General features: G+C 38.4%; 1 protein-coding gene across 1 annotated transcript; it reads left to right on the top strand.

The window, feature by feature from the left end:
* Positions 1–211: 211 nt before the first annotated feature.
* enpp6 (ectonucleotide pyrophosphatase/phosphodiesterase 6) lies at positions 212–20,915 on the top strand. Its single transcript, XM_077531943.1, has 8 exons — positions 212–603; positions 10,208–10,387; positions 11,903–12,014; positions 15,160–15,301; positions 15,382–15,561; positions 18,810–18,947; positions 19,089–19,218; positions 19,996–20,915. The coding sequence occupies exons 1-8, from the start codon at positions 240–242 to the stop codon at positions 20,205–20,207; spliced, it is 1,458 nt and encodes a 485-aa protein (XP_077388069.1). The 5' UTR covers positions 212–239; the 3' UTR covers positions 20,208–20,915.
* The last annotated feature ends 1,204 nt before the right edge of the window (positions 20,916–22,119 follow it).

A 22,119-nucleotide genomic window follows, 5' to 3' on the forward strand; every position in this document is an offset into this window, starting at 1 on the left:
TCAAAAACATTTTTGGAGATTCATAACATTTTTTTTCAGTAATACAAAAATCTTTTCGGAGACTCGCACCCTTATTACGAGGTTTCGAATGTTGACAGGATTCTGATTCCATAATGAAAGGAGCACAAATGAAACTGCCGCTGTCTCGTGGTTCTGCAGGATCTGCTTTTCACTCTTATTTTGGTCCATGGTTGTTGTAACCCTAACTTCCGGTCCCCTCCCCGCACCCACCGTGTGGGATGGGTCCTGCCTGCTGTCCACTCCGCCAGCGCCGGCTGCTGCTGTCCACACTTGAGCGTTGTGTTGCCACTTGCCACACAAGTTGTAGCAGAGGACGAGGAGAGCGAAACAAGCACTCACTCCTGACAATGGCCTCCACCTGCGTGTTGGTGTGCGTGTTGCTGCTGGTGGCAGCGGGACAGCTGTGTGTCGCGGTCCATCCGTTACTCGTTTTCCTAATCGATGGTTTTCGCTATGACTACATGGACGACCTGAACTCACTTGCAGGCTTTCGGGAGCTTGTGTCCAGAGGGGTGAAAGTGGACTACATGGTGCCGGACTTCCCGACTTTATCTTACCCGAACTACTATTCATTAATGACAGGTAATTCCTCTCAATGTCCAAATGAATGAGTCGCACGTCCAAAGAAATGCTGAAGCGAGTTTGAAGTAGATATCATATCACCCGTGTTGACGTTCAGAACGAATGTGTTAACTTATTTATACAAATCGTCCATATATGAACAGACAGTACGCGAGCTTTTTTTTTTGACAGATGCCCTAACCAAAAAGGACACCCTTGGCCAAAATTATTTTGAATTTTTTGACGAAAATGCTGCAACACAATACTCACTCCTGAAGTACAGGACTGTCTCAGAAAAATAGAATATTGTGATAAAGTCCATTATTTTCTGTAATGCAATTAAATACGCAAAAATGCCATACATTCTGGATTCATTACAAATCAACTGAAATAATGCAAGCCTTTTATTATTTTAATATGGTTGATTATGGCTTATAGCTTAAGAAAACTAAAATATCCTATCTCAAAATATTAGAATATTTCCTTAGACCAAGTAAACAAAAAAATTGCCATAATCAGCAATATTAAAACAATAAAAGGCTTGCAATATTTCAGTTGATTTGTAATGAATCCAGAATGTATGGCATTTTTTTCTTATTTAATTGCATTACAGAAAATAATGGTCTTGATCACAATATTCTAATTTTCTGAGACAGTCCTGTATACTTTGTAAATAACAGGCAAAACAAATCATTATAAAAATAACTCAAAACACATCAACAGAAAAATTTAATCCCAGGTGGCTTGATGTTTTCCGACTTCCCAGACATATTTTTTATGGTGATTTAAAAAACATGTTTGTACTTTCTTTCTAGCACATCATGTTTTTGAGATTGTTATTTTTCATTTTTAAATTCGACCTGTAAAAGTTTGCACCATAAGGAATTTACCAGTTCCATTTATTGCTAACTCAGAAATATGTATTGCATATTATTATTATTATTATTATTATTATTATTATTATTATTATTATTATTATTATTATTATTATTATCATTATTATTATTATTATTATTATTATTATTATTATTATTATTAGTTATAACCTGTTCTACTAGAGAAAAAACAAGGACGGATCAGGAGTCAATGGCAAAAAAAAAAGAATCTTGAAAAGTTTACTTGCGTCTCTTATTAAATGAAAATGTTTAAAAAAAAATGTTAACCAGCATAATAATAAGTATGTTATGTCCTATAAAATATGACTCCAGTACTGTATTTAGAAACGAAGTGAAGGGAGGAGCTATATGTCCTGGTGCATTTTTATGACCTCACTCTAGGTTATTTGTATGTCTTGCTCAATGCCAAGCAGGAGAAAGCTCAGTCAGCCAATACGAAGTTAGAAATCCGCTTTGGGTACACAATAAATTATTATGTACTTTTCCATTTAATATTATGATACTATTTTCTTATTTACCTCATAAACATACACACATATGTATATATTCATAACATAAACATAAACAACAATGAAACAGATGTTGGCAGTCAATAACCTTGATTCTTTATCTTGTGAACAATATTTTTCCAGAAGTGTTTTTGAATTGGTTTATGTTTGAACATTTCTTGTGCTCCTCCGTCAACCTATTCCACAATTTGATACCACACATATAAACTGAAACATCTAGTTGTATGTTATTTTAGTTTTACTTAACTCTTTGACTGCCAGGCGTTATAAAACAAAACAAAAAAATCCACAGTGCCAGCCGCTTTTGAGCATTTTAACTCTTCTTTCAAGGCAAAAAGCATATTGTTTGCCTTTACTACATATACAATGTGGCTATGAAATGAAAGATCGCATTCCATTCATTGGAATTTTACTAATCATCATGAAACGTCTTTGGCAGTCAAAGAGTTTTAAATGTAACGTCAGTTTATATTAAACCATTGTTTTACTTTCATCAATTCCATATTAGCGTCATGAACAGTATTAGGAGTTGTAAAATTACCACCAGAAGAAAAATATTGACATTGTATGCAAGTAAAATAAAATTGAACACATTTGATGTCTTACATAAGTCATTGATGGAAAGAATAAATCTTTTGGGGCCCAGCACTGACCCCTGGGGGACACCACAGTGAATGTTGACTACAAATCACCTTGCTTCACAAACTGTCTCCTGTCAGTCAATTAACTCCTAATCCAGTCCACTCCAGTTTAATAATAAGTTGTAATTTATTGTATCAAATGCTTATCTTTATATTAGTGCTGTCAAAGTTAAAGCGTTAACTAATTAATTAATCACAAAAAATTATCGCATTAATCATTGTATTACCACAGATTAATCACACTATTAATTTTGACCGCAGATGATCCTTTTTAGCTGACAGTAGATGGTTACGTTAAAGGTAAAGGTTGGAGTTTGAGCAATAAACATAACTACATGCATTAAAGTAAAGCATTTAAGAAATGTTTACATATGCCGTAGGTCTTTTTTTCCCCCCATTTTAAATTATGCAAATAATTTATTGATTAGAAAAAGCAGGATGAAAAAATTAACACATAACAGTAGAGGTGTGCAAAATTTCCGATTCTTAGATTATTCACGATTCGGCCGTGCAACAATCGAGAACGATTCACAAATGTCCAAATTCCGATTATATAAATATGCCAAGGGAAGCGAAACGAGCGAAAAGTACGCGGAACTGAAACGCAGTAGCGCGCGCGGTCTTCGGGACGCTTTTTGGGACGGACCGAGAGTACACATCCACAACTCACGCCTCGAGATTCAAAACAACAACAAGCATGGCTGAGCTGACCAACCCACCTCTTCGTGAGATCAGACCTGCTCCGAAAAGGCAAACAACTTGAGGCGGAAGTATCAGCTAGCTGGCTGCAGTGCGTCGGTTAGCGTTCTACAGGGCGCCGCGCAGTGATACCAACGAACGAACAGAAAAGTAGTGGCTGGCGGTAATGGCGTCTGACTTTATTCAGAAAAGAGTATTGTGGTGGAAATGTATCACGCTTTTGAAAACAAATAGTTTTTAGAAGAAAAACGCTTTATTTCCGAGACCCCAGCCAGCTTGCTGGACTATTTTCCTCTCGTCCAACGCCGAAGTCAGCGCTGATCGCACACACGGGAGGTGAGGATCAAATTGAGATTCATGTTAAAAAAGCCGAACGATCCCATTAATGTTTACACGTTCATGTTTACACAAGTTAAAAAGCAGAAAAGCACTTGAGTTTTTTTTTTTTTTTTGTACCTCTGAGAAACTTTAATGTTTACATGTTCATCTTTACACAACTGAAAAAGCAGGAAAGCACTTTTTTTTTTAAGGCATTTGTATTGAAGTAGTAGTTCACATTGTCTTTCATTTATACCTCAGTGCACTTTTGAGTGGATAAAAATAATATATTTTTGCTCAATGCTATGTTTTATTCTGTTGAAGACTGAATATACTTAAAAGCTGTTGTTACAGAATGAGGACTTGAGTATTTTATTTACTGTTTTGAACTGTTAACTTGATACTGAAATAGTAGTTTATTTAGGCCTGAGAGGACTTTTGTACTATTTTTGTAACTAATGTACGAAACATTAAAAGCGCCAAAATACATTGTTTTTTTTTCTGCTGCCTGGGGGGAAATCAATAATCGTTTTATAATCGAATCGTCGCCTCTGAATCGTAATCGCAATCGAATCGTGAGGTGCCCCAAGATTCCCACCTCTACATAACAGGTGCGCTTCAAATTTAGCGGGTAAAATATGTTGGGGAAAAAAGCATTTTTAAGTCAGTGATTAATCATGATTAATCAAAATTGTAAGATGTGATTTATCTGATTAAAAATGTAATCGCTTGACAGCTCTACTTTATATTCATATATATATATATGTATATATGTATATATATGTATATATATGTATATGTATATATATATTATATTATATTATATTATATTATATTATATTATATTGATTATTTTCCCCTTAAAATGTTATCGAAGAAAACCGAAGTTTCCAACGATGTAAAAGTACCCTGAATGCATCATTTTGCTTGCGTAGCATTAGCAACTAGCAATTGTGTAGCATGTTATTCTGCTTATTCTGTTGTCCACTGCAGTTAGAGGTTAACTGTAAAACTAAATACACAACATTAAGAATTACATTCACTGTATATTTAAATACAAAACATGCTTCATTTTTAAAACATCACAGCCTAGCGCTAACAGGAAGTAAGCAAATGCTAACAGGAAGTTAGAGATGACACTCCGCAAAGGCACAAATTCTTCCCAATGTGTAAAAGACCAGTTAATTTAACAACATTTAATCGCAACTTTCTTGTGTACACACTTATAAGTGTGTACGCCATGGATGCACGGCACCACACTGCTCCCAAGAGGCCAAAACTCACAGGAACAGTCAGTATTTGTTCTTATTGTTTTTTAAGTGGCACCCATTGAAAAGTAATTGGGGAAGGGGCTAATTTTATGAATTATACATATAAATAATCGGCAGATTAATCAGTAATAGGTATTTTTTTCTGCCAATAATCGGTCGGGCTCTACCCATAATTACCCTTTTTTTTTTTTTTGGGAGTGCAGTTTACATTTGGCCTATTACTGTGTCAATAAAATGAACTAGAACGCTAAGGAACATTTTCTTGTTTATGAATATTTTAACAGCCTTTGCCGTAAATGATCTAAAGACAATATACAGTATGTGGTGGAGTATAATGATTAACACACTTTCATTTACCATTGAACACATTTTACAGCTACTGCTCTTTATCCTCATTAAACCAGACTTATCTTGATTGGACTTGGATGCCCAGAATGATAATGAAAAAAGTGACCTTCATTGAGCACATAGGTTGTAAACTGATTTTTTTTTTTTTTTTTTTTTTTTTTTTTTTTGAATCGCCACACATCATGCTGGTCGAACCAACTTAATTTGAACCTACAAGAAGCTGAGCAGGTGCAAACCGTTTGTACAAACATGTTGTGCTTGAGGAATCAGCACTTGGCCAGAACTTCTGTTGAAACAGATTGCGTAACTCGTGAGGGATTTTTAGCTTCATTGTTTACTTTTCAACATTTCTGGTGCTCATCAGCTCCTTGAACCATGGACACGCTGAGAAGTAGATTCATTTTATTTTACACACTGTACACGCACAGACATTAACACAGAATGCTGAAGAAAAGAGTAAATAATCAATCAGGGGGGAAAATCCTACTTGAGATTAGAGCAGAATGTTTTTGGACTGATATATCAGACACAATGCCAGTTTAGCTTTGTTTAAATGCCACAACTGCATGAGTATGTGAAAAATGAAATCATCTCAAATTCAATGAAAAGTAGTTCTGATAAGTTTGTTTGTCCAAAATGGCATTTGTTGTTTATGTATCTCTTTGACCGCCAAAAACGTCCAATAACGATTAGTAAAATCACGATGTATACCGCCATAAACGTTAAATGGCATCAACTAAGTTTTTTTTTTTTCTCCTCAGTGCAACGTCTAAGTGCAGCGCTGCCTGGTCAATGGATTGTGGAATCAAAAACACTCACTAACTATGGCCAGCAGATGGCACCATTGTATCTCTTTTTGTGAATGATCAAAGCCTTTGTCATATCAAAGTTTTTTTGATTACGTGTGGCAGTAAAAGAGTTAATGCTGCCTTCTTAAAGGACATGTATACAAATGTAAAATTGGGTTTCCCTTGGGACCGCGCCAATTGAAGATACATGGAGTAAATTCAGTGTCGTTTCTGATCAACACTTATGAAGAAACCTGCTGCTGTATGAAAAGCAGCTTGCATTTGCCCAGCTCGACTCTGATAAGAAATGACATCAATTGTTGGATAACGACCTCCTTCTTCTTGTGAGCAATCACGCAGAATGCTGATGAGGCTCGTTATGACTGAACATGCTGTCAGTTCCCAGACTGTATAACAACAATGCTGAAAACGGCACAATCCTGCAGGACACTTGTCTGCACATTTATGTAATGTCCTAGAATTATCTACTAAATCACCTACACGCTTAAAAAATAAATAAATAAAATCAATGTGTTTCCATTGGTACCGCTGGTGTCAGGATCTGATTATTTTTTTTTTTTTGCTAATCTATGACCACCGTTTAGCAATCTATTCCCACAGTTTAGTCATCTGTACCCGCAGTTTAGTAAACTGTACCCACAGTTTAACAATCTGTACCCACAGTTTAGTAATCTGTACCCACAGTTTAACAATCTGTACCCACAGTTTAGTAAACTGTACCCATAGTTTAACAATCTGTACCCACAGTTTAACAATCTGTGCCTACAGTTTAGCAATCTGTTCCCACAGTTTAGTAATCTGTACCCACAGTTTAGTAATCTATACCCACAGTTTAGTAAACTGTACCCACAGTTTAACAATCTGTACCCACAGTTTAACAATCTGTACCCACTGTTTAGCAATCTGTACCCACAGTTTACTAATCTGTACCCACAGTTTAGTAATCTGTACCCACAGTTTAACAATCTGTTCCCACAGTTTAGTAATCTGTACCCACAGTTTAGTAAACTGTACCCACAGTTTAACAATCTGTACCCACAGTTTAGTATATCTGTACACACAGTTTACTAAATCGTAACCACGGTTTACTAAACCGTACCCACGGTTTAGCACTTCTGTGGCGTTACGGAATACGCATGCGCACGCAACGTTCGAGTGGTTGCTTGACAGCAGTATTAGCAGCAAACGGCTGCTTCTTTTCATCCTAAACTGTAGACTTTAGCTGCAATCTGTACCTACAGTTTCAGGGAGGAGTGGGTGATTGCTGCTTGCTGTACAGATTACTAAACTGTGGAAACAGACTGCTAAACTGTGGGTACAGGTTAGCAAAAAAAAATAAAATAAAAAATTCAGACCCTGACACCAGAGGGGCTCTGTACTTTTGTCTTTCTTAGTTGTGACAACTTATTTGAATGCCGTTGAATGAACACACGATATGACTGTATGAGTAAGTAAAAGATTTTCAAGTACGGCGTACTTACTGTTATCATAAGGATGCTTTTTTGTCGCGGTTGGTGGGTGAGGAGTGAATGTGAAGCAAGGACCTATGCTCTAAGATGCATAGTTGTAAGCTTGGTATGAGCTAAGTTGTTGAAAGTCTCCTTTTGAATTAGTCTCATTGCTTCTGTATACTATAATTGCCTGGGGACCCGTCCAAGGTGTACTCCACCTCTCACCTATAGTCAGTTAATTGGGACTCATCCACGGCCCTTGTGAGGATTGGTATACAAAATGGATGGATGTTTTGTTTTGTTTTTTTTCCTCTAAACTATGGCATTCTGTAGCTGGTCAAAATGCTAGAACCCCCCCCCCCCCCCCCCCCCTCCTCACTTTAAAATGTGGGCATATGGCAGTTGCCCACGTTAGTGAGCTCTAAAACAACAATCTGTCCAGGCCAATAGTATACAAGCTGTGAAGCGTGTTCCATTGTTGATCTGCTGATGTATGTGTTTTTGTTTTTGTTTTCTCTTCAAACAATCAACTGACTGAACTCACACATGAGCACATATAGAAAAGCAGTTTCTCTTGGCGTCTTTTGGCTTACTGAAAACTGAAATTTGAATGCAGTTTACAAACAATGCAGCTACTCAAAAATGTGTATGCTGTTAAAAGTCTTTAGTGACTGGTTGTCTCTGTCTTGTACTGTACTGCAAAACTACAGCCCATAGTCCATTTGCGAGCCACCATGCATCCGTCTTTGTAGTTGTCCACAGTGCATACTCAAAATTAACAATTGACATAGCATTTGTCATTTCCATGCTTTACTCTGTTATGCTCTGAATTGGATCCCAAAAACGCAGACGCAAATATTATTATATTATTTGCGTAACAATCCTTGTATACGCGGAACGTACTCACGACAAGAGCAGAAACATTGAGAAGGTATCAAAGATCAAGAGACGTGGACGTAACTTGGGCTGTGGCGATAAGCAGAGGTACAGAAGAATAATTCGGCAAAAAACACGCTTCTCTGTCAGACTTATATAGTCAGTGAATGGATTAGATGCGGCGAGTCATGTGGGTAACCCTTATAGGTCGCTGAAACAGGACTGACATCGATCTGATTCGCTGCTGACTAACACGCGGGTAAAACTGATTTGCTTCTGACCAGATAAAGAGATGAAAGATTCTTGACATCACATAGTTACATGCCGATTGCATCAGTTCCAATAAAACCAAACCCAATCATAACATACTCACAGTGCCTAGAAAATGTATTCATACCTCTTGAATTTTTTTTTTAACATTTTGTGACATTACAGTAGCATACTTGAGTGCATTGAGATTTTAAGTGATAGACCAACACAAAGTAACACATTCTGTGAAGAACAACAGATAAAACATCTTTCTATTGGCCCAAACAAGGTGTTATTCGGAAGCCAAGTATTGCCAGGCTAATCCATGGAGCCAATCTGGAGCTACCAGTCAATCTGGGTCGATGTGCATATTTTGAAACTTGGCCTTGGACCTTGCAGCAGCCAAAAACGTAGCTTTATGGTTTAAAGGGTCAGTGTGGAAAAAAAAATATTTCTGGAATACTTTGACTGTACCCTTTTCGATATTTGAGGACCAGTTTGGATGAAGTTGCACATATTAGGAATGTAGGACACCAGATAGGCTGAGTTGCACCTGTTTTTTTGTTTTCTTCATCTATGATTGTCTGGCTTAATTAAATGCTCACTGAGCCTGCAAATATGATTGTACCTTAAAACACTCAGCTTTCAAATGATGTGTAACATGTCTGCCGGCCAAGTAACCATCTGCCGACGTGCATCGCCCAGATCTTTCCAAGATGGCCGCTGAGCCCACCGGTGGGCCTTCGGAATGTTAAGGGGAAGAGTGACAAGAAAATCAAGCCATTGTTGAAAGAAAGGCATATGAAGTACTGTTTGCCATTTTGGAAAACATGTAGAAAAAGATGCTTTGGTCAGATGAGACTGATTTGGTTTTTTTTTTTTTAAGCCAAAATTAAAAGCACTGTGTGTGGCAAGAAACCAACACTACACATCACCGATTACCAACATCATGCTGTGGGGTTGCTTTTCTTCAGGAAGGATAAGAAAAAAAGTGCCCCCTCACCATCATTTAAGTTGTCAATCCTTGCTCTAGATTAAAGAATATTCATTTGGCCCTGTCAAATTCAGACCTAAATCTCATAGAGCATCTGTCATTCAGCAACCCTAATGAGGACAAATGCTAGTCTAGAAAATGACGTTGGGTTACGATTCATGAACAGAGGTGGCAAATCCAGGTCCAGAAAGTAAAAACCCTGCCACAGTTTGGCTTTAGCACCAGGTGCTAGTTAGCTAGCTCCCTCCCATGGTTTTCATTTACCTGCTAGGGCGCTAACTAGCACTGACAAGCTAGCTATCTAGCATTACAGGCTAAAGGCAAATTGTGGCAGGATTTTTACCTTCAGGTGCTAGCTAGCTAGCTCCCATGGTGCTCGTTTAACTGCTAGGGAGCTATAGCTAGCTAGCATCAGGGGGTAAAGCCAAACTGTGGCAGGGTTTTTACTTTCTGGGCCTGGATTTGCCACCTCTGTTCATGAACACTATTTTTTTTTCCTTTTTCTTTTTTTTTTTTTACAGGTCGTCTTTTTTTTTATTTTTATTTTTTTTTATTTTTTAACAGGTCGTCACTGTGATGTCCATCAGATGACTGGAAACCACATGTTTGATGAATCCTCTGGAAAGGAGTTTCTGATTGGGACCAATCCTGACAGCAGATTGCCTCTCTGGTGGAATGGATCCGAGCCATTATGGGTCACTTTGCAGAAGCTTGGAAAGAAAGTTTTTATGTACTACTGGCCAGGTGCTTACACACAATTTCAACATATTTGTATGCATTGTAAAATATAATTTAAAATAAGTTCAGAGTAATTGGATGATTCAATTATGCATCACAACAGTTATGCCGAGCTCAATCTATTTGCCATTTTTTTTGTCCTTCACAACAGTCGCACTGTCAGATTATAATAATATAATAAATTCGCTCTGTCATGGCCGATACTAATTATTAGTGTCAAGGAGGCTGATAACCAATATTTGTATCCGATATTCATTTGCAGTAAAAAGTAAAATAATCGTGTCAAAATGTTGACAAATGCAATGGCAACACTTCATGTATGTGCCTATAAGCATGTTTATTAAACAGCTTGTCAACATGTTATAATATTTTCTTTTCATCTTAAGCTATTGCCATCTCAAAATACTAACAAAAAGGCAAAGAGCTCCCAGCTCCCACAGCAACATGTTTTAGAAAGTTTAATTCAAACAAATAAATAGTTCGCTAAAGTTTTCTAAAGTAAACAATGTTTTCTAAAAAAAATTCAATAGAACTGTACTGTTAATATTTTGCTTAGCTTTGTTTTAAGTTCAAACAAAAACAGTAAGTGAAAAAATCTAATATGGTGTATTGCAGATTTTCACGTCACTAGTGGTTTGGACCATATCCGCAGCGATAAATTAGGGCTCACTGTTATAGGAACAAAAAGCAACAGTAACAAGTAAGGGAAAAAAGCAGAGCTGGGCACTTCCCTTAACTATGACCGCCAAAAACGTTTAATAACGATTAGTACAATCACGATGTATGCCACCATAAACGTTAAATGACGTCAACTATGTTTTTTTAAATCAAAGGAGTTGTGGAATTAAAAACACCCACTAACTATGGCCAGCAGATGGCAGCATTGTATCTCTTTTCAATGGGCTGCCGGTGTATGGCAAAACATGACGGAATCTGATGAAATAGAACGTTTTCAAGGAGGATGTGAATGATCAAAGGTTTTGTCACATTAAACCTAATTCACAGAGAAACAAAAAATATTAGTGTCAAAGTCACTGTTGTGGAAAAAACGTATCTTCACAAAAGCTCGTTTTCTCCTTATCTTTTCAATTTTTGCTCAATGTCACTCAAATGGCCTAATTTCAAATGGTGATTACAAAAGAACTGAATAAGGTAGAAACATTTTTTTATATAATGGAATGCGATATTTCATTTGGCATCCACACTGTATATGTAGTAATAGCATACAATATTCTGCGGAAGCACTTGGTGAAAGGTGGGCATCGTCATCGACATGAATTGATGATTAACGGAAGTGCCAAGCTCTGATAAGGAGTTTATAAAAAATGTAGAACTTTAAATCATAACAGAATAGTGCAAGACAAATGCAACAAAAACATGCAGACAAAAGGTGTGGATTATGTTAATCAGATTCAGAATCCAGATACAAACCAGGGGGACAGCAAGCATTTGCAATGTCTAACACTCGATGCTGTACATAAACATCAATGGCGTCTCACATTTGTCCATGTGTGTCTGTAGGCTGTGAGGTGGAGATTCTGGGAGTTCGTCCAACCTTCTGTGAAGAGTACATCTATAATCCGTCACTAGCAAACCTAACTGATTCAATTGAACTTTCTCTCAACATACTCAGGTAAGAACATCATGTCTATAAAAGCAAACAGTTTAGGACAAATGCATTTACAGCGAATATTTTTCAACAACAAACATTAACACGAAAGTGTGGGCATAATTCAGTTGTAAGAAACTGCAGGTGGAATATTAATAATTTTTGGATTGTTTCATCTCAAGATTTGAGTATTTCCTGGTGTGAACATTCACTCATTTATATACAATAGGTCCACATATTGGGTTAGGGGAAAATTGAACTTATTGTCAATATGAACATAAAAAAATGAGAGAAAAGACAAATATGATTTTGCCTGAAAGGGAGTGAGGAGAAGAAAATGTATTTAATCCCACCCCCATCTCTAATCTATGAAACACACATATACAGTACTTCCCACAAGTTACAGTATTGCCATCTTAACAATTTAAGCAATTTATCATACAACGCCTAGCAAAAAGTATGGAATCAACAGTCTTGGACGAACACTCACTCAGACGTTTTATTGTGTAGATCAAACTCAGATAAAAAGCATGAAACAGTCGTAAGGTCATTCCAAAGTCCAACGTCTTGGCTTTCAGTAACATTAAAAGAAATGAAGAAAAAACATTGTGCTGGTCAGTAAATGTTACTTTTATAGAGCAAGTGCAGATCATCTTTGCAGGTCGGAGCCTTGCTGTGGACCTTTTTTTTTTTTTTTTTTTTTTTTTTCAATTTCCACCACAGGTTTTCAATTGAGTTGAGATCTGGGCTATTTGCAGGCCATGACATTGACTGGATGCGTCTTTCTTCAAGGAATGCTTTAGCAGTTTTTGCTCTGTGGCATCTTGGAAAATGATTTCATCATCCCCAAAAAAAATTTCAGTTGAAGGGATAAGAAAGCTGTCCAAAATGTCAATGTAAACGTGTGCATTTATTGAAGATTTAACCACAGTGCCTTTGCCTGACATGCAGCCCCATATCATCAAGGACTGTGGGAATTTGGATGTTTTCTTTAGGCAGTCCATCCATCCTTCCATCCATTTTCTTGACCTCTTATTCCTCACAAGGGTCGCGGGGGGTGCTGGCGCCTATCTCAGCTGGCTCTGGGCAGTAGGCGGGGGACACCCTGGACTGGTTGCCAGCCAATCGCAGGGCACTCTTTAGGCAGTCCTCTTTGTAAATCTTACTGGAACGGCACCAAACAAAAGTTCCAGCGTCATCACCTTGTCCAATGCAGATTGGTGACTCATCACTGAAGATAACCTTCATCCAGTCATCCACAGTCCATGATTGCCTCTCCTTAGCCCATTTCAGTCTTGTTCTTTTTTGTTAAAGCGTCAATGATGCTTTCCTTTTAGCTTTCCTGTATGTAAATCCCATTTCCTTGAAGCGATTTTGCACACTTCTGTCACATACATTGACTCCAGCTTCCTCCAATTTCTTCTTCATTTGTCTTGTTGTGCATTTTCTGTTTTCAAGACATATGGCCTTTAGTTGTTTGTCTTGACGCTTATATGTCTTCCTTGGTCTACCAGTACGCTTGCCTTGAACAACCTTCTCTTCTTGGTCCAGATCTTCGATCCAGCTGACTGTGAACAGCCCACATCTTTGGCAACCATACGTGTAGAGTTGCCTTCTTCAAGAAGTTTGATAATCTTGTCTTTGGTCTCAAGAGACATCTCCCTTGTTGGAGCCATGATTCTTGCCAATCCACTTGGTCCAGAAGCCATCCAAGGTGTGATGACCGCACTGTTTTTAACTGCTGACGAACGAGCAGATGTAATTTGAGGCAGGTGCCCAATTAAGGAAAGGAAATTGACTGGGTGTGTCCATATTTTGGAAAATGGAGTGATTCCATATTTTTTTCCTCAGAATGGAGTGATTCCATATTTATTTCCCTGCACTTGCTCTATAAAAGTAACATTTACTGACCAGCACAATGTTTTTTCTACAATTCTTTTAGTGTTTCTGAAAGCCAAGATGTTGCACTTTGGAATGACCTTACGACTGTTTCATGCTTTTTATCTGAGTTTGATCTACACAATAAAACGTCTGAGTGAGTGCTCGTCCAAGACTGCTGATTTCATACTTTTTGCTAGGGGTTGTATAAACAATATGACATGCCATTAACTGAATTGTTGAGTGCCAATAATGGTGATGTTACCATAGGCAACATATATTACATTCTTACAGTTCATACCAACAATAGTAATATATATTCCAAGAATATAGTAATAAGAACAAGACATAAACATAAACATACATATCAACTATAGTAATAGACAATACCAACAGTAGTAACAGCAAGGATACACTTGCACCAAGTATTATTTAGAAATTCAAGGTCCTCTCTCTGAAATAATGTGACCAAACCATGTTTTTATTTTATTTTTTATTTTAAATCTATAAATGTTGGATACAAGACTATTCCAAAGTTTCACTCCACATACTGACACACAAAAACATTCTGAATTTGGGTAATATAAACTCTCCATATCCTCTCAAGTTGTAGTTTAATTGGCAATAATTTATTGAATGCTTTGTATAAGATTATCAAGTATTATTTGACTAGATCTTTAAATTTTAGTAATTTTGATGATAGCATGATGGTTTTATTTTCTGCTTTGACCTCTCTATGGATTTGTTTGTTTGTTTGTTTGTTTATTTATTTATTTATTTATTTATTTATTTAGACAGCACAGTTCAGTGTACGTTTGTTCGCTCAGGTCATGTTTTATGGAGAAATGATACAGACTTTGGAAAAAAGGAGGACGTGTAGCAAAGACGGAAGTTCGGTTAAATTGCAAATTGCAGCTGTTGCATTTGTTTTTTTTTAAGACCAATGCGCTTGAGTTGTGAGCAGCACAACTGGCCATCTTGTCTTGTTCCATCTTCTGAGCTGTCATGTGGCTGTTACGTGTCATTCATTTACAAAAACATTATCGCCTATTAGTTTTAAATAGAGTATAATGAAGTTGAAAACACAAATAGACATTTATACATGCCACTACTACTGTATCAAAAAATATAGTTAATATCATATTAGGTCCTTTTATGCAATGCAGTTTGTTTTTATTAAACTGTTGAAAGTGACACTGTTGCTATTTTTAGGCCCGAGGGACACTCTAATACTGCCCAACGTTAGTTTATATGCATACATGCTTTTGTGTTTGTCTGTGTGAATGTGTAGGTCAGGCGATGCAAACATGGCAGCGATATATTATGAGAAAATAGATGTAGAGGGACACCACTTTGGTCCAGACTCCCCTCAGATCAAAACAGCAGTGCAACAACTGGACACGGCAATGCAGCTGCTGAACAGCAAAATTCAAGTTAGTAAGCTGGAGTTTGTTGCAATTTTTTTTCCCTCATAATTAGTTGTAATTTGCATCTTCTGTGATACTTTTTGCAGGAGAAGGACATGTTGAATCAGGTCAACGTTGTGCTATTTTCAGACCATGGCATGACAAATATTGAATGGATGGACAAGGTAATAGAGCTGGAAAAGTACATCAACATGGTAGACATTGTCAAGATGATGGACAGAGGCCCAGTCGTCAGTTTGTGGGTCAAAGGGGAGAAGCTTCAACAGGTGAGACCAGAATTTGATACTCTTAAAAACAAACAAACAAAGATGAAACAACTACATTCACACATTAAGATGACAGGCATGCCAGTGTTTCCATGTTTGACTGGTACTGAATTGCACTACATCCAATATTTGAGTGACACCAAAATTTAATTTTGAGACCTTTTCAGTCTGCCAATAAAACTATACATTAAAGTTCTTAGTACAGCATGCAAAGTGTTCACTTGCGCAGAGACAAACATCACTGTTGCACTAGTCCATCACACAGCATCATTATAAGCCACCTGAAGCTGATGCATACTTGCTTTATTGTAATGATACCAAAGGTGAGCTGTACAATATGATTTAAACAGGATCAACTTGACATCATCAGTACATGAAGCAAACTGTTATGGTCTGGGTTTTGGTTTGGGATTTTTCGTCTCGTCAAGTCTTATCATGTCCACCTGTGCTCGTTTTCCCGTTCCCTTGTGTTATCCAATCAGCTCCCCAAGCCACTTGTCTTATCCAAGTGTCTCTCGTTACTATATGTATTTAGTTCCGTTTTCGTTCTGTCCTTGTTGAGTCTTTGTTGTTGTCCTGTCGTCTACACACCTTGTTTCTCTGCGTCTCTGACCCCGGGATTTACACCGGTTGCGTGTGCGGTGCGGCTGCGGTGTGGTGCGTCTTGACTGCGTGCTCCGGACGTGTCAATTTTTTGGCCAATCCACACCGGCTCCGCACAGCTGCGGTCCGGCAGCTCCGTCGCCGACCACTTCCCGCCGTGTCTCGCGTGACCGCGCGCGATCATGTGGCATTAAAAACAACGACAAACACACAGAAAGTCTGTGTTCAACAGAGAAGCAGAAAGAGAGGTGGACTTTTATTATTTTGTGGCTTTCTACCTCCAATATAAACCTCTCCTCGTCCATGTTCGCTGGTGTCTAAACCGTGATTGAGCACCTCGCACATTAACTCCAGGCCCGTCTACGCCCACATCACGTTTTGCTAACATGCTTGCGAAATAGGAGCTGGCGAGTGTTTTATCTTGAAAGGTAACCGGAAATTTATTTTGAAACTGCGTCGCTCTTCCTGTCCCGCTCGATGTGTTTTGTGCTAGCTTGCCATTTGCCGGAGGCCTACCGCTGCGGCGTCCGGCAAAAATAGAAAATAGGTCTATCTTTGCGGAAGGGCTGCGTCACGCCGCAGCTGAGACGCAGTCGATACGCAACGCACACGCAAGCGGTGTAAAGTGCACCATTCGAATGAATGTAATCTAATTGCTTGCGTCGCCGGAAATCACCGCAACCGCATCCGGTGTAACCCGGGATTTACACCGGATGCTCTATATAGGATCTCTTTTTTTTTAGTGCATCTGTGCCCTAGCCTTAAACCCAAACTGATTATCTGTAGATTTGATCATTTGTGATATCCTGTCCAAAAGGATTGTTTCCATAACTTTTCACACACTGCTGGCCAGAGCTATCGGCCTATAATTTCTCAGAATTGCCAACTTTCCTAGTTTTGTCTTTAATGGCTGGAACCAATAATACAGTTTAAACTGCAAAAACCGAAATCTTAACTAAGATGTAATTTCCTAAAATTAACCTAAATTTACTTACTTAAATGATCTTCACAGACAGACAGGTTCAAATTTTCTTTGCGACAAGTAAACTCTGTAAACATCTTACAAATCCTGATGAAAACCCCAAATTCGCTACGCTCGCAAGCATTCACCACTCAGTGAGACACCAGCTTTATCGGCCTTCAGATTTGTTAAAAGGCCGATGATGATATTTGTGAAAATTAGTGTTGTTCTGATACCGATACTGGTACAGAGGCACCGATACTGCATTAAAACAGTGGTATAGGTGACTACTAGGGATGTAACGATAAGCGCAGTATCGTGATATTGTGATATTAAAACAGCCACAATATCGTCGTCGTCATGTTTATGATTTTAGATGCAACACATCTGCTAAAAAAGTCAGGTTGATTTCAATTAGTGCAGTTCAAGCATCCTCTGGTGGCTAGTTTTTTAGTGTAATTTAATTTTCATTAGGGATGTTTTGGCCCTTCTATGTTTAAAATCTACACTACTTGTCAGATGAAGGGGAAAGTAATATGCTTATGAAGCAATATGTGCGTGCAATAACAACATAACATAATGATAATAACATAATACTAATAAAACATAATAATAATAACATAACATTGATGTTATGTACAAAAGCACAATATTGTGTTTTTAGGATGAGCTAATTTTTTTACAATATTGTGACCTATTTTAAATATCACCAACCTCCCCACAATATTGTGATAATTATCGTATCGTGAGCTTCATATCGTGATAATATCGTATCGTGACATTTGGATATCATTACATCCCTAGTGACTCCTCACAAGTAACATGTCGATTCCATTAATTCCAAGGCTAATATAGGATTTTCAATGCAGCATCTTGTGTCTTGCTCGTGCACGACATTCACTGATATGTGACATGCTCACTGCATGCCGATCTAAGATATCCTATTGGCCCTTGAATGCTCTGAACCAATAGCAGGACAGCTTTTTCATGTTGAGGAAAAAAAACTTAGGTATCGGTATGGTATCGGTATCGGCCGATACTGCAAAGCTGGGTATCGGGAATCGGTATCGGGGGCCAAAAAACAGTATCGGAACAACACTAGTGAAAATGGCAAATATCGGCACCGATAATCGACCCGGCCGATAATTGGTCTATCCCTAATGTTCGGCTGTCAGCCTATCCTGCCCAGGTGCCTTATTATCTGCCAGTTTAATAACAGCTTTGTGGACTTTATTTGGCTTAATTACATCTGCATGGTCAACATCACACATATCATAAGACTCATGTAGAACAATCTACTGTAATGGTGACGCCGCAGCTTTAATATGTCATCAACTCCAGAGCTGCCATCTGTTGCACATGACTAAAAAGTTTTACTGACAGTCGTATATTTTTCCTCCTTCCAAAAGCGCAAGTGTTGTTACATGAAAGTTTCCTAGCCAGTGAGTCCGCTCTTCATAGCACGTTCATGTTTAACTATGAAACACACCGCATACTTATAGTGGGCATTTGCCCACTATATACTATACTTTTGTTGATATACCAGCCCATGCCTCCGTTTTCCTGCCAGAAAGCACTCCTGAGAAGCTTTTACAAAATATTTGGCCACGTGTGCATTCCATCCTAGTTGTCCTTTCTTTTTATGTTTCACTTATGTTTTACAATGTTTTGTTTTGATTTGCAGGTGCATGCAGCTTTGTCCAAGGTCCCAAACATGCATGCTTATGCCAGAGAGGAGATTCCTGAACGCTTCCATTACAAAGGAGGAAAGTTTGTTGCCCCTCTCACACTGGTGGCTAAGCCAGGCTGGTTCATTGCTCAGGTACATCATCATGAAGTCTGATTTATTAGAGTCAAACTAGATAAACATACAATATATCTGTTGAAATATGATCTACTGTATATGTAAAATTAACAATTACTTCATATCTTTTATGCTTGTGAATGTTTTTTTTTAATCCAGAATAAGGCTGATCTCCCATATTGGAAAAATGACTCCTCCAGTGAGAAGCCCTTGGCATGGCAAAATGGCTGGCATGGTTACGACAATGATTTTCAAGACATGGCCGGCTTTTTCTTGGCAGCAGGACCTGGTACAAACAATAAGTTTGATTTGAACTGTTTAAGCCTCGTTTTGTTTCAGATTTCAAAGAACAACCTGACAAAAGTAATAACTTTACATTTATATTTATAGTGGAACCTCTAAGATGGAACGGGTAACAGCAAATAATTTCAATTTAACTGATTAATGATTTGCAATGTTATGAATGTACTTTTAATTATGTTATAATTTTCGAACAAGAGTAAAAAAAATAATAATAATACTCTAAACTTTACAGAGGGATGAGGATGTAGTTAAAGTTGTTTCACACCTCCCTTTAAAATAAAAATTTTTGATGAGGAAAAATCTAATCAATTAAAGTTCATGCTAGTTAGCTATCTACCACAATACTAGGTCTGTACTTCCTTTTGAGCTTTACAATGTTGTCATGGTAGTGGAGAAGGCCTCCATCCAGTCAGGCTAACAGGCTCCAGCCATAACTTGACCATTGTGGATCTTCATACAGTTTAGATGCCCAGTCATGGGTGGATAAACATGCAGGACTCAGGCCCTCGAAGACCGGATTTTGACACCACTGGTATAACATTTAAGTGATTGTAACACGTGTTACTTTCATTAATAAACTAAATAATTTAAACCAAATGTTGACTGAAGACAGCTCACAATGAATTATCGATTCTAGACATCATAAAAATAACCGTATATTTTCTGTCCAGTCTTAACTTTACAGGATGTCTTAAAAGTATCATGTCATACAAGTGTAAAAATGCTGCTCATAAAAATATATTTTCCTCTTCCTTTGATGTAGACTTCAAGCAGAATCTCCGTGCTGCTCCTATCCGAGCTGTGGACGTCTATAACGTATTGTGCCATACACTGGGAGTGGAACCTTTGCCAAATAATGGGTCCTGGTCTCAAGTTGAGAATCTCCTCAACAGTTCTGCTCGGCTGCACTTGCCCACAAACCAGTGCACCGTCTGGATGGCTTTATTAGGAACCCTGCTGGCACTGTGGCGATAGAAGACACCAAATGCTGACTGTTTTTAATGTCTATAGGCAAAAGACATGTTGTGCTATAGATAGCCGGACACCACCAATTATGAATCTTGATTGTTTTGTTTTGTTTTCTACTGGTATTTAGACTTAATTGAAGATTATTGAATACTGCGATTGGCTGGCAACCAGTTCAGGGGGTACCCCACCTACTGCCCAAGGCCAGCTGAGATAGGCTCCAGTACCCCCCGCCACCGTTGTGAGGAATAAGTGGTCAAGAAAATGGATGGATGGATGGGTGGATTATTGAATGAGTGTGATTTAGAAGGACAAAAAGCTCAGATATTAAATAAATTAGAGTAAAATACAGATACAAATAACAATGGTACTCTATATTAAATGTGTTGAAAGCTGCCAATGCAGAAAATTGAATTTTGAGTCACTACTGTCACGTGTGGCCGAAAAATGAAACTGCACACTCCCTTCTCAACGTACACAATAGAAGATATTTTTGGGCAAATTGCTGCATGGGTCAGCTTTAATGTTGTATTTTCTATTCCAAGCGAATGTCTTAAGGCTTCTTAAGAAGCCTGAAGACTTTTATGACTGAGGTGAGGTACATTTTATTAACCAGTAGAAATACAATTATACTATAAATATTTTGATATTCAGTTCAGATCTCTAAATATTTCTTTTCTTGTTCTGTGAATAAATTGTCTTTGATTTGAAACATAATTCTGTCTTCAATCTTGTTTGTATTTTATTATTTGTAATGACCTAAAGGATTTGTGGAGTCAATATGATAAAAATGAGTAAACAAAGAAACCATAGGAATATGTTTATTAGTCCACAGTATTTAAAAGTAGCAATATAAATTAGAATTTTGTACACACGTTATAGCTATATCGACTTGTGATGCATTTTCTTTACACAAAAGATGTGACACCCAGTAGTGCATGTTAAATGTCTGGTTATGATTTAAATAAAACAAACAAAATATTTATATATTTATTTATTTAATTTCCTCCACGGGGGGGGGGTCTGGGGGACCGGTGGGGCTCTGTGGGGGCCCGCCGGGCCTCGTTCTGCGGCCTTGGGCTCGGGGGTGTGGGCCGGGGCTGGGGCGGGGGTGTTCCGGGCGTCTGGGTCGGCTCGCCGACCAGTGTCCGCTCGGGTGGCGTGGGGGTGGCCTTGGTGCTGCCGCGGCCTGGGGGATTCCGGGGGGGCGGTGCTCGCTTTGCTGGGCCGCGGTTGACGGCTTCTTTCTCTGGTGGCGGTCCTGAAACATGCCAGATCCATCGCACCAGCATCTACTGAGCCTCAAACAGAATTCGCCTCTCGCTCCCGCAGCTCGTTGAATCAGTGGGTGGTGGTGTCTGTGGATCTCACTTTGCTTTATCTATCCTTCCCTCCTTCCTCTCTTTAGTTTGAGGTTTCTGGGGTTGGCGTAAGACTCTGGTTTTGTAACCACGCAGGAGGTGTTTGGTTGGTGCTGGATTCCACTTTGATGGACTGGATGTACTGGTTTCTATGGATCTCACTCTGCCTCATCGATCCTTCCCTCCTTCCTCTCTTTAGTTTTTCCTCTGGTCTATTGAGATCTCGTTAATTTGTTGGAATTTAGAGGCTTCTGGGGTTGGCGTAAGACCTTGTTTTTGTAATCATGGGGAAGGCAGGAAGTGTTTGGTCCGTGCTGGATTTCACTTTGATTCATCCTTCTTTTCTTTTTATCTTTTCTGACCTTTTCTCTGGTCTCCTGACCATTTGAACCTCACGACTCTGGCGAGACTCTGAAGTACCTGGTTAAGGTGAAGGGTAATGGGATTTTTATAAGGTTTTAGGTAAATTAATGAGTATAAATTTATATATATATTCACGCACACAAACGCACGCACGCGCACGCAAAAAAAAACTACTCGTACCCGTCGAAGGGAACACA

The sequence above is a fragment of the Festucalex cinctus genome, chromosome 9, assembly GCF_051991245.1.
Source record: "Festucalex cinctus isolate MCC-2025b chromosome 9, RoL_Fcin_1.0, whole genome shotgun sequence".
Taxonomy (NCBI): Eukaryota; Metazoa; Chordata; class Actinopteri; order Syngnathiformes; family Syngnathidae; genus Festucalex; species Festucalex cinctus.

Excerpts from the sequence above, each read along its gene's own strand:
- enpp6 (XM_077531943.1), top strand. The coding sequence starts at position 240 with ATGGGTCCTGCCTGCTGTCCACTCCGCCAGCGCCGGCTGCTGCTGTCC. Across the intron at positions 604-10,207 it reads CTACTATTCATTAATGACAG|GTCGTCACTGTGATGTCCAT; the intron begins GTAATTCCTCTC and ends ATTTTTTAACAG. Across the intron at positions 19,219-19,995 it reads TTTCTTGGCAGCAGGACCTG|ACTTCAAGCAGAATCTCCGT; the intron begins GTACAAACAATA and ends CCTTTGATGTAG.